Source organism: Gossypium hirsutum, chromosome D07 (genome assembly GCF_007990345.1).
Source record: "Gossypium hirsutum isolate 1008001.06 chromosome D07, Gossypium_hirsutum_v2.1, whole genome shotgun sequence".
Lineage (NCBI taxonomy): Eukaryota > Viridiplantae > Streptophyta > Magnoliopsida > Malvales > Malvaceae > Gossypium > Gossypium hirsutum.
Window position 1 is genome coordinate 5,437,709 of NC_053443.1, and position 13,730 is coordinate 5,451,438.

Below are 13,730 nucleotides of genomic sequence, written 5' to 3' on the forward strand. Positions count from 1 at the left end.
AAATCTATAATTTTACAAAAATAAAGAATAATAGCAGAATTTAACTTTTTTTTAGAAAATAAAAAAGTCCTGCTTTTTAGTAAAAGCCTTTGGTTTAGGACAAGTCACCCCACCGAAGTAAAACAAGCAAAGAATATATCTTCCAAAGGTTGTTTTGTTTAGAGACAAAAGTGCCAAAGTACTTGCCTGACATAGCCAAAAACTTTTGGCACCGTCGAGAATCGGCGCAAGGTGCACCGTTGAGGTTGGTTTTGGGCTCAGAATCTTCCTTGAAGTCAACTTTGTACCAATCTTTCGATTTATGAAAAGCTGAATACATAATTTGATATTTGTGTTAATTTTTTATTTAATTTATGATATTTATATTTGGCAAGAGTTATTTATTTTGAAACATGAAAATAATAATATTATCTTTTTATTATTTACTTTAGGTTTTAGAGTTAATTTGATGAAACTTTATAATTAACTAATAATATTACCGATTAATTTTCTTAATCAACCTTAAAGTCTGAATTAAACTACCCACATATGGTTGTACTTAATAAATTAAATGTAAAATTAAACAAATTCACAATTGATACTAAATTTATTCTATTATCAAAATCATTAAAAATTCAAACCTAATAATATTAGCAATTAACGTTTACCAAATCAACCTTAAAAATCGAATTAAATACTAAAAAGTTAACACTATTACTTTTGAATACCCAAATATATTTTTGTCAAATATAAGTATCAAATTGGACTAAAAAATAATTTTAAAAAATTATTAGATTATTTAAAATTTTTTATTTAAGTTATTAGGCATTTATATACTTACATTTATTCTATTTAAGTTATTGTTACTAGATCAATAACTTATTGGTTATTCATTACCATTCAATAGAATATTAAAATACAATGACAAATTTATCTTTTAACATCTATATATTTTATCACTTTGACTTTTAAAATTTTTTAGTTAAATTTGATCATTTATTTTTTAAAAAGAGTCAAATTTGATCATCAATTTTTAAAAAAGAGTTAAATTTTTAACATCTATATATTTATTTTTTAATAGAAATACTAACTAAAATGTTAAATTTTTAAACGTAACAATCCGCATGACAATCATGTGTTCTTAATGCAACTTTTTTTTGAAGTTTTTATAAATTAAAAGTTTTTTGTTGACTTGGCATATAAAATAAATAGTATCATGTCAACATGAAGTATATGTGAACCATCATACAGATTGTCACACCAACATCGTTAAAAAATTCATATTTTAGTTAGCATTTCTATTAAAAATTACGATTTGACTATTTTTTTTAAAGGTTAATGATTAAGTTTAGCTAAAAAAATAAATACCAAATTAACAAAATAAATAAATATTGAGGGCTAAATTCATTATTATTCCTAACATAAATTATCACTCAAGTAAGATTTTCACAATTCATTTCCAAGAATAGAACCATAATATCGCCAACTTATATATATAGGCTAAGGTCTTTCTGAACTAAGCACCAAATTGAGTAGTGATGAAATTCAGCTCAACCAGTTCATCCTCTCCAAGAATCAGCTCTTCAAGGAAGTTAAGGGATTAAATTGCCTGTTCAAGTTCACTCAAAAGTGCACCTTTTAAGACATTGAAAACTCAAAAAGCTGAGATGCAGGGTTCAGCAAGGGACAAAGTCAAAAAATTGCTTTATAGACCCAGAGAAGAATCATAAATTATTGGGGGTTCAAAGTGTAATTTTATCATTATACTAACATATAATTTCATAAAAATTTAAGAAGTTAAATGAAAATCTACCATTTTTGAGGGGCCAAGGCTTCTACCTGCCCCTTTTGTCTTCGTCTCCATTCAGCCAAGGACGAGGCTAGAAAATTACTGTAGGGGGCCAGACAAGAATCATAAATTATTAGGAGGCTAAAGTATAATTTTACCATTATACTAATATGTAATTTCATAAAAATTTTAAGGAGTTAAATGGTAAATCTACCATTTTTGAGGGACCAAGGCGTCTGCCTACCCCTATGTCTTCGCCCATGAGTTCAGCCTTGGTTGCTACCAATAATCATTGCATGAGCGAGTTCCATCTTGAAAGTGATGGAACCTATATGCATCCCTAACAACCACCTTCCTCCCATAAACATAAGAGACAAACTTGAATGCTGAGTAGCAATCATTGCAGATGCGTAGATTATTTGTAACTTGAACACTCATTTCTGGATCAATCTTCTTGATTCCAAATGCCATAGCTAGCTTTTCACTGTGACAGTTTAGACTATGCTCTTTATCTTCATCGTCCACATCGTGCAGGACTCATGAAAGGTTCGGACCATACCCTGCCATCTTAATCTCAGCTGCCAAGCTCTCTACTTTCTTATAAACTTCTTGCCAGTATGGATTCACTCAATCAGCTGAATGGAAGCCGTGAACCTCATTACCGAGCTCAACCACGCTGAATGCTGAATTCTCAATGTTATATCTTTCATATTTTGTCTCAACTTCACTACTTCTGGCCATCTGTTAGAAGCTGCATATATGTTTGACATTAGTATATAGTATCCGGCATGCTTCAGTTCAAGTTCTTACAAGTTTCTTGCGGCAAGTTCAGTTAATTCTGTATCCCCATGAATTCTGCAAGCCAAAAGCAAAGCACCCCAAACACCATCGTTTTTTGGTATCGGCATCTGTTGAACCATATCGAAAGCTTGGTTGAGTAATCCAGCTCTGCCTAGCATATCAACCATGCAAGCATAGTGTTTCACCCGGGGGCCTACGGAGTGCTTTTTCATTTCTGCAAAAACATTTCCTCCCTTCATTGATAAGACCGGCATGACCACAGGCGGATAACAGAGGTAAAAGTAATATGGTCTGGCTTAATGCCTGTTTGTTGCATTTGTGAGAAGAGATTCAATGCTTCTTTCCCATAACCATGCATGCCATACCCAGAAATCAGCACATTCCATGAAGTGATATTCCTTTCTGTATGAGGAATATCATTAAATAACCTGGTAGCAGTGTCTAAATCTCCACATTTAACATACGTATCCATCAGGGCATTGCAGAGATTTGCATCGATTTTAATCCTTTTATAACAAAACCGTGGAATTTCCTTCGTAGATGTTGAGAGCCTAAATAAGCACAGGCAGAAACCATGAATCAACTTTGTCACTGGATTAGTGTAAGCCTCAGAATCCAACATCACCTCAGAAAGAAACAAGCCATTTTGACTGTATCCTGAAATGATAGAATTCCATGAAATATCTCTTTCCTCCATCAAATCAAAAACCAGTCGAGGCAAGCTCACATTGCCGCATTTTGCGTACATGGCAATAATTGCATACCCAACAGAGAGATACTTTAAATAACCATTACAAATGGCATAAGAATGAACTATTTTAGCTCTTTTGATAAGCCCCAATTGACCAACAGCAGAGGCAACACTCACAATTGTCACTGAATCTGACAAAACACCGTGAAGTTGCATATGTTGGAACAACAGAAGAGCCTTATCCGGCTGTTCAGCCTGTTCATAGGCCGTGATCATGGCAGTCCAGCTAACAAGATCCCTCATTGGCATTTTATTGAATATCCCTCATTGCATACATGGTTACTAAAGCAGCCTCCACATAGAAATCCAAATCAAACCCAGTTCTTATAACATCCTCAAGAGCAACTTTCCCTTCAAGAACCAAGGATTTTGAAGCGCATGCTTTAAGAACAAATCGAAAAGTGTAGTTATGTCAAGGGCCAGTTTGAAATTCTGTTATTAGTTGCGTTTTAATGTTAGAATTGTTAGTTATACGGTGAATTTTGGGAGAGTCGGTACGGGGCGTTTTGTATTAGTGATACGGGTGCGTTTTAGTTAAGTCATTTAAGTCAAACCGGGCGTTTTATTAGCCCAGCTGTCGAGATAACAGCTAACTGTATTTCAATTGTTGCAACGACTTTCTCAGCCATTAAAACAGCAATGTGGAAATGGGGGTGGTTATGCCTTCCGTTATGGAATGAAATTACTGTGTTTCTCTTCTCCGATCTCTCTTTTCTCTCTTCTTCTCTATTCTCTCAGTCGGTCAAGATCGCCACCGTATCAAGTTATTGGGACGCATACGAGGATATAACTCCAACGCTTCGACGTGGCAACCACCATTCGCATATGCCCGAATCATTGTATTCCAAAGAAAAGAATAGGGCTTATCACCACGGATACTATCGAACAATGAGTGAGCACTGTTGTGTTCACCAAATTTGGCATTTTTTATGATAATTTGAGCACCCAAATGAGAATTATAATTGATAATGCCTGAAATAGTAAGAGAAGAGTGCACCTGTTTGAGTGAAGCCAAGCTGTTGCAGATATCAAGGAGCCCATTGTAAACGTTCTCTGTCAAGTCAAGAAATGAACTGAAGGCATATGTGGATTTGAATAAATGTAGATAAGAAGGGTTTAGGCAACGCATAATTTCAAAGTGAAGATCAAAGCAATTCGTACAACAGGTATGAACAATCAAAATCTTACAAAATGGATCTCATGATCCATGTAATTCATATTCCTACAATAAAAGCACTAGGCTGTGGTCTTTTTCTTTTTCCTTTTACAGTATATATATGATACATAATGAATTAGACAAGGGATCTATAATGTCTTGGCCATAAAAATCTCGTATGTTACAGTTTATAATGGATGCTGAGGCTGGATCAAGAACTCTGAGATGAGTCAACCTGGCTCCAGAGCTTCTCGGCATATGTTTTATCTTCTTCTTTCTCCTCTACGACATAATTAGTTGCTTCGTTTACTTCCTCGTCGTCTTCATCTGATACCTCTTCCATCATATTTTCCGTAATTTCTACTTCTGCAAGGCTCTTTGCTTCTCGTTCTGAAAGTTCAGCTAATGCCTCCCTCATAGCCTGTGCTGTTGCTGGTCTGTCTTTTGGCCCGTATTTTGGTGCAGGCACAATAAATGGTAAGGCAACATCATCCAACTTCGTTCTATTTTGGTTAGCAATGCACTTGGTCTCCATTGGAGGAAATACAAATATGATACCAAGTTCATAGTTACAGACGTGAAGCCTTGAAGTGGAGTTGGTCTGAGCAAGTCCACTAGCTTTTATCCCAACTGAACTGGAAATAGGTCTTCCCCAGGCAGCTGCACTAAAATTATGAGACCCACAGTAAACCCAACCAGATGAAGATGAGCTTGCCTTGGACCAGAAGCGCCTCCGTGCCACCTGCTTGGAATTTGCATTTTATTCATTAACCTTTTCCCCTAAAAACATTGAATTGTGCAAGCATTTGGCAATGTGAAGAAACAATGCTAATATAAACAGGCTCCAGATGTTTGAATTGTTTGTTCAAGAAATTTTCTGATCATTCAAAAAGCAGATAAATTACCTTTACGTGCATAGGATGCCCTACTCTATTCGAGGGAGAAGGAATTGCATCATGTAGTATACCCACATTTCTCAATCTTTGCCATGTTTTCTGAACAAAGAAATGTAGGATTAACAGAAGTGTGAAAAAAAAAATCCAGGAAATTACAACTGTTACACATAGGGACAAGGTGAGTTGTTACAACTTGACACAAATTACCTTTTTGAAGACTAACATATCCCTATTTGTTGGACCATCAGTTTATAGTCCCAAGTCAACAGACTTTTGCCAACCATTTAGATTTAGATCATTTAAGTACTGAGTTCTAATCCATAGTTTTGGTAGACCTTTGCACTCTAGGAAGGAAGAAACATATGTTCTACCACTAGTAATGCTTTTCATATGAAGTTGGAGATGAATCATGGTTCTTTTGGTCAACCTAGGATTTAAACACTTGTCAAGAAAAGCTGCACACTGAGGTCACGGTAACAGAGACCTTACCTCTGAAAAGCAAAGAATTCGCCTTGAAGGAGAGATGCCAGAACATGCATTTTTCACCTGCTCAATGGTGGGAAAAATAATTCTAATGGATGGATTTCTCAATTCTTGACTAGTAGTCCAGCAGCCCCACTGTCAAGTAACCCCATATTACTGTGTGTACATACATATTTAAGAGCATGATGTTCAACATTTCATGCATAATACCAAATCAATGTAAGTTACCTCTGGATCAGACTCCTCTGAATCAAAAATTTGTGATGATTTCTTTCCAACAGATGCGGCAAAAGCAGCTAGAAACGGTGCACTGACAGATGAACCAATTGAGGATGAACCTTGAAAACAAAAGATATATCAGACAAAACTAATAATAAGACAAGTAGGTTGCTACATTTTGAAGGGAAGAAAAAGTTACCATAAATGAAATCAGACTCTTGTGATTCAGGCCAATTGTATTGACCTAAAACCTATAAAAAAACAGGAGAAAAAAAAAGAGATTTTAAGATAATTATCAAATGTTTCCAAGTAATATAACCTCATAGAGATACATCATACGATTAATTATTTCATTCCGTATGACTGTATCTACCAAAATGCAGGGAAGTTTTTTATTTCAGACACTGACCAGAAATGAAGATTCAACAATCATGTTGCTAGCTTGAATGTTGTAGAAACAAGCAACTATAAAAGTGCTAGTAATCATTTAGTGGTTTTAACATACAAATACAGCATGAAACTGTATTTTGAAATACAGATTTGCGATAATAAGTAATAATGACATATAATTAACACCAGCAGTCTAGAATTACAATAATGCACAAAATGAAATTCATAGAAACATGACTATAATTTGGAATGAAGCCACTAAGTTCATTACCTCTTGAAGTCGCCAAAGGCCTGTACACCTCTGAACTGAAGCAATGAGAGAGCATAATGCAGCAATATTTTGATCTTGCATCATTTTTGACATATCTAAAAAACTTGGCCCCTACACAAATCAAAACATGTTAAATAGCTTCATTACAAATAAGAACAGATACCATCTGTGATACCACAAGCTATATAACATGATAGCATCTCAAATAAATAGCCAAAATACCATGCCTGTAACACATGCAGTATCAACTGTACTTTCTTGTTGTTCCCACCAAATGTAGCTGTAAGGGCTTCTTCACAACATACATATCCATGAAATTCAAAAAATCCAATATCCCATAACGGAGAAACCCATTTTGCGACATTCCGCGGCAGAAAACCAAGTTGAATGCAATCTATGCCAGCCACAACAAGAAACATAATGAGGGGAAAAGGGCATCAGCAACAAATGGCTGTGTTAACCTCAAACAGTTACAACAATTATACAAGTTCACGATGGTGGTAGCTAAGATGAAACTTTGAAGTCGACAAAAGTACCAAATCTCAGTAAACAATAAACATGTTAGCAACATAACTCCATATCCACAAGGTTTCCGATAAATAAAGATGATCTCAACTATGAAGCAGCTACTAGTTTCAGTTCTTTTTAAAGTAACTAAACCAAGGAACTACTGATACATCCATACCATGTAAAGTGTATCTCATGCACTAACTTTTAAATGGTCCAAAGTCTAAATCAAGTTATCAGAAATTTACCTCCTGAAGATATTTTATCAGGGTTAGGAACAAGAACACTCACAGCATTCTCATCCGCAGGGATGTTTGTGTTTCTTCTCAAAACAACATTTAACATCCCATTTGCGTTTTCACAAGTTTTGCCAAGAAAGAGCGCCAGTTTCTTAAGTTGTGCACCATTCCTATCTGCTGTAGTGCGAAAAAGGTGGCTTAAACCAACCACAGATGCTTCAACCAGACCAAGGAACTTTGCATCCAATGATGAGGGTGTTATCTGATTAGCCTGAAATGATAGGAAACAAGGCTTCTTCCTATCATTGAACCAAATATAAAATACATGTAAAACACCAAGGACTAGCTCGTCACACAAACACCAAAAACCTACCTCCATCTTAAGATTGAAGCAATACTTTACGAATGCCATATATTCCAATTCATATTTTATACAAGGAAATAGTCAAAACAATATTAAAAAAGGTGAGCCAGCTTAGCATTCAAGAGTCCACTTCACAGAACAAAATAAGAATGGAAGAGTGCTAAATGTGTGGGTTACGATACCTTCAATGCTCTGTCTGAATGCATTCCAGGTACAGAAGCAACCAAGTATCCCATAGCATTGGTAAAGTCATAATTAGTCAACTCAACAATCCAATGAGACCGACCAGGTACATCAACAATAAGAGATGCCATAAAGCCAGCTAGCTGAGCAGCGAAGTCAGATCTTGAATTATTCATTTCTCCATAAGAAATTGAAAAGAGAGACAAATAATCAGGTTCCCTTCTACGAGGAAAATCTTGCCACCAAACAGTGTTGGTTACATTCTCCCACTGCAGTATCCAGAAGTGCTAATATAAATAAATAATAAGAACTAAGCAAGAACAATATGAGCATAATCAAAAAACTAAACAACAAATAACATCAAAAAATTGAACAGCTAGCACTTTTCTGAGTAAAATAAATAAATAGCCAGCATTTTCATAGAGAAATCAACATAACATCTTTCCAAGCAAATATACTCAAGTATCCAGGCAAATTTAACCCACCAATTGACATCCCACCCCAAAAAATTGAGGAAGTCTACTTTTTACAGAATAAAAATCCCTACTGCATCAGCAAACTTCAGGAATAAGGTGATTTGTCTAAAATTTGGCTTCGATTATTATGGTGAAGAGGAACACATATGCATAAGACATGCATTCTTGAGAAAAAGGGATAGGGACATAGAGAACTTCATCAGTATAAAAGGAGATAAACCAAAAATTATAGTCTACTACTGTTTAAAACATCGTGATAGAACTCTGATAAACAAAAACATTGAGGTAACTAAATTATGAAAACAGAACTTACATCTGCACGAATCAGCCATGTCTTATTTAACATACAGCAAAAACATAGTTAAAAATCAAATCACTAGACATTGTCAAAAAAATGTAATTACCTGTTTTGCCACTAAATTAGCATTAGTAATGACAGCACAGATACTTTTTTTCTCTTCACAGGACAAGCGAAGGGAAGATAGTATACATGTTGTCATTACTTCTACTAATTTAGTTGCAAAAGGAGGTAGGCTAAATCATATAGTCCACCACCGTTTAAACATCAGGATACAGAACTCTGATTAAGAAAATATTGAGGTAACTAAATCGTGAAAACAAATCTTACATCTGCATGAATCAGCTATGTTTTATTTAATATATAGAAAGAACAATAAAACATACTCCCTCTGTCCCAATTACAATGTCACAGTTGACTTTTATGGATCACTTTTTTTAACTTTAACTTCAATTATTTTAAATATTTTAATTAATTAAATTTTATAAAATATATCTAAAAACTATTTCGTTGAGACTTTTAAAATGTATATCAATAATAAATTTTAAATAAGTCAAAGTTGAAAATTTGTTACCACCAAAAGTCAAATGTGACAAGTTTATTAGGATGAAGGGAGTGGTTAAAAATCAAATCACTAAACAAATTGACATAAAAAAAAGTAATAACCTGTTTTGCAACTAAATTAGCAGAAGTAATGACAACACGGATACTATCTTCTCTTTGCACTACAAGCAATTTTGGGTGATGGCAAGCAATTCCCCGTTTCTTGAGATCATTACCAAAAGCGATAACCTCAGGGAAAGGGGGAAACCTAATACAATGTTGGATTAGAATTAGGGAAAAATGCCAGTATCAGCCGATATAACTTTTAATATGCTCAAGTAAAATACTTACACCGCAACCAAGTTTGGAAATTCAGGGAAGGGTATGGAGATTCTGGCATCAGGGCTTGAGCTCCAACATCTCTCAGCATTATGACAAGCAACTGTTACAGGCAGATGGCAAGGAATTTCACAGTGCAACAAAAACCTACCAAAAAAGACTATTAGGTATGGATACAGAAATTATCATGAAGAGTATGTAGAATTTCAATATATTGAGGGGAAAGACATGTAACTCAATTTATCACAATGGTATCACAAAAAAAATTTAACCATTCTTTTTGGTGTAGAAATATGTAAAGGTATAAAACCAATCATGTAAAATACTTTCTACAGAAACTTGTGTAGTTATAGCAACTCTAACTAACTCTAAACAGGATATTCTGAGAACTTTTGCCAGTGGAGACTAATATATAAGGAGAGCAAAACGAAAAGAAAAACTTTACCATGAAATGTCACTTGTAAATGTAGCAATAAATATCTTTGAAATGCTTTTAACAGGATATAGAAGTTCTCTCAAGGAAACAACAGAATGGTGATTTGGTGAGCCACTATCTGAATAAGCAAGGCGATTGAGGTAAAACATCTTCCCAGGTGCTGAACAATAGTTTAATGAAATCTTGCTTGTCCCAACACCATCAACGTCAGGATCATTTTCCTTCTCGGGAACATTTATTAATGACATCCCGCACCTGTTTTTGGCAGTAACGTCCTCACCACTGCATTCAACAGGCCCCTTACTAAATGGAAGGTCACTAGGTAAAGGATCACCAAATAAATCCTGGTCTAACTCTGAAGTTGCCACTTTTCTAAATGAATTAGACTGCAGAGGTTTGTCATTTTTATTAGAAGATTGTGGTTCCTGCCTGAAAAGTGGAAAGCGGCTACTAACCTCTTCTTCACTGCCTATTGCACATTTCATCCTATCACTTAATGTCAACCCTAGAAATATGCTCTGTCCAGAAGCTAAAATGTCACATTTCCTAATGCAAGAGATGGGGTCATCACTGTGCAATATACTCCGGCATTGACTTAAAATAAACTTGGCTCTCCCTATAGCATCACTAGATTTTGATCCAGAGAAATTCCAACCTCTATTCATCTCCTTCGCTGGGAGGGCAAAAACCCTTTTGTTCCTCTTTCCACTTGACATTGTTCCTTGGGAATGTCTTGATGAAACCATTGCCCCAAGTGACCGTGGCGTCCCCCTAGCAACCTCATCCAACTTGGAAACTATTTCCTCTTTAAAAACAATCCCTTGAATAACAAAACCAACTCGAACCCGTAAACTACACTCACTTCCATTCCCACAAACAAGCAAAACCTCGTCACCAGCAAACAATTCTCTAACCATACCCCGTTTAACCTTAACCTTATTCACATAAACCCCATTCAAAGAAACCCTAACCCTAGAAAACCCTAAAACTTCTTCCCCTTCTTTATCTTTCTCTTCCAATTCATCATCATACAACAAAAATCTTCTCCGAAATTCATTAACAATGAAACTAAAATCATTCGAAAAAATTGTTCCATCGAGAATAAATATTTTACGGTCAACACTGTCATATAAAATCTGGCAATGTTGCTTACTTACGAACCGACTGCCGAACGTAAAGTTGCAGGAACCATTGGCTCGACCAATAGTGTAAGGCCGGTCAGGTTCTAGGCGGAGGGATTCGATAGGAGAACCGGTTTTGGAAGAAAACAAAGGGACATCGAAGCTCTTAACTTCAACTGATGCTGATTTTTTCAGGGTTTTTGGTTTTTTGCGAGGGAAATGATGATTATTATCATCGGTTCTCTTCTTATATTTGTTTGTTGAATGAAAAAATGAATCTTTCATAAGCATTATTAGGGGAAAATTTTATTGTAAATTTTATGGGATAAAAAAGGAATTTGAAAGAAAAAATGGTAAAATACTAGAAAAGAAATTGAGAGGGAAAATGATTGAACTGATAAACCATTGTTCATGACCACAACTGTTTATTGGCCAGCTAACTGCCCAAGCGGGAAAGGATGTACAAAATTTTTGAGAAAAATATTATGTTCAAAAATTGGTTTAGTAAAAAAATTAAGGCATAGGATGTTCTCGGGTCTCAACATTCAATGTTTAAGTTTCGCCTAACCTAAGCTATTTTTTTTAGTTAGTAATGTTTTATATTATATTATGTTATTTTTATATATTATATAATTTATAGTATATAAAATTTAAATATATACAAAATATATATATATAGACGGCATATTATATATAAAAATTTAATAAATAAGAATATATAAATTTATTAAATATTAAATTAAAAATAATATAAATATATATTTTTAAAATTTTTAAAAAATAATATAAGCATGCATGAAATAGGTTTAGGATAACCATTTATAAATATGGACAGATTTTAAAAAAAAAAGTTAGGTTCACATTTTGATTCGGTTAAGTTAAAAAAAGTATAATATATGTTAATATCATGTATGAGTCCGAGCCGAACGGACCAAAACACCTCTATATAATTTTCCCTCCTAACTTTTATATATTTAAGCATTGTCCATTAGGCTTTTGGCAGTCCTCATTTAAAATCCAAAAGTAATAGGATTTTTTTATTATAAAAAATAATATTAAATCACTATTTGTCTGAACTTAGCAACTTTTTTTATATTGGAACTTGGATTAGACAATTGTTCTCATATTAGGACTTAATTTTTTTTTGTCCAAGTTACTCTTACCTTTGGCAATTATTCCCCATTGGAGCTTGAACTTTAGGGTTTTTATGGACTAACTTTGAAAAAAAAAGGGTTCGAGCCCCAATATGGGAATAATTACCAAGTTTAGGGTCCAACTTGGAAAAAAATTCAAACCCAATTTGAGAAAAATTGTCAAATTCAAACCCTAAAAAAATATTACATGAGTGGTAAGAAATTGTTTAATTGAATAATATACATTATAATTAGAATTACACAATGTATTATAATACGATACGAGATAATATATTATGTAATAGTCTTGACTTATATGGAGTTATAGTTAATATTTTTATCAGACACTTGTTTAACACAGATTTAAATCGCGTGGCCTACATCTCTCACCCGATACTGTATAAAAAATATATATTGTGCAACAACATTAAATTGTTACGAGATTTTACAAAACTATATTAGATAAGTCGTAGGAAATAACACACAAAATTTATGAGAATTTACAAAAATATATTAGGTAGATTGTATGGAAATATCTTAAATAGGTAGAAGGAAATTATTAATGGTATATATTATATTTTAACTAATTTCTTATTCATGTAATGTATGGATTTTTTTGTATGTATCAATTAAAATATATTTATCTAAAAAATGTGTTACAATATTCTAAAAATACTAATATAGATAATATTATTAATTATCTCTAACTTAAGAATAATTATAAAACTAATAAAAGCGAAAGGGTTTATGTTGCAAATAACACTCATTTATCTTCTAGATATAAATGCGTGTGATTTGTAAGTATTTTAACTAGATTAACAATGAGAAAGAATTATATGAAACTATGATTCCACGTTATTCTTATCATTTTCAAATAGGAAAATGATAAATCAGATGAGGAAAATACTGAAACTATGAAAACATTATTTAAGATAATTTATCCGTGCAATACATTAATTATTGTATGCATCAATTTATATGTATCCAATAATTTAAAAAAAAATTATAGACTTATGAACCATTAGATAAGTAATAAATAATAATCATGAATAAAATTGTTAAAATATGTTGATTAAGTCTTAGTTCGATTGGTATGAATATTGTTGTCAATACAGGAGGACGTGGGTTCGAGTGTGTTGAAGCACATTATCCTCTTATTTATGGGTTGAGGAGGGACTATAGGTAGTTCTAAACATTGTGTCAAAAAAAATAAATATGATTAGACCCTATAATGAGATTGTTAATAATTACAATATGTTCATGTTTTTTTTAATGTCATATTTTACCATTAACAATTGTAATATGTTTTTGTTTATTAAGCTACAAGCTCTCTTAGGATGTGTTTAGTATTACTTC

General features: G+C 33.5%; 1 protein-coding gene and 1 pseudogene across 1 annotated transcript; both read right to left on the reverse strand.

Annotated features, from left to right (window-relative positions):
* Positions 1-2,047: 2,047 nt before the first annotated feature.
* Positions 2,048-4,449, reverse strand: LOC107953598 (pentatricopeptide repeat-containing protein At4g33990-like; annotated as a pseudogene).
* LOC107953597 (uncharacterized) lies at positions 4,436-11,694 on the reverse strand. Its single transcript, XM_016888950.2, has 12 exons — positions 10,130-11,694; positions 9,697-9,831; positions 9,469-9,613; positions 8,028-8,297; positions 7,491-7,752; positions 6,963-7,129; positions 6,736-6,846; positions 6,274-6,325; positions 6,084-6,193; positions 5,862-5,990; positions 5,382-5,471; positions 4,436-5,218 (listed from the first exon to the last, which is right to left on the reverse strand). The coding sequence occupies exons 1-12, from the start codon at positions 11,530-11,532 to the stop codon at positions 4,688-4,690; spliced, it is 3,405 nt and encodes a 1,134-aa protein (XP_016744439.2). The 5' UTR covers positions 11,533-11,694; the 3' UTR covers positions 4,436-4,687.
* Between the last annotated feature and the right edge of the window lie 2,036 nt (positions 11,695-13,730).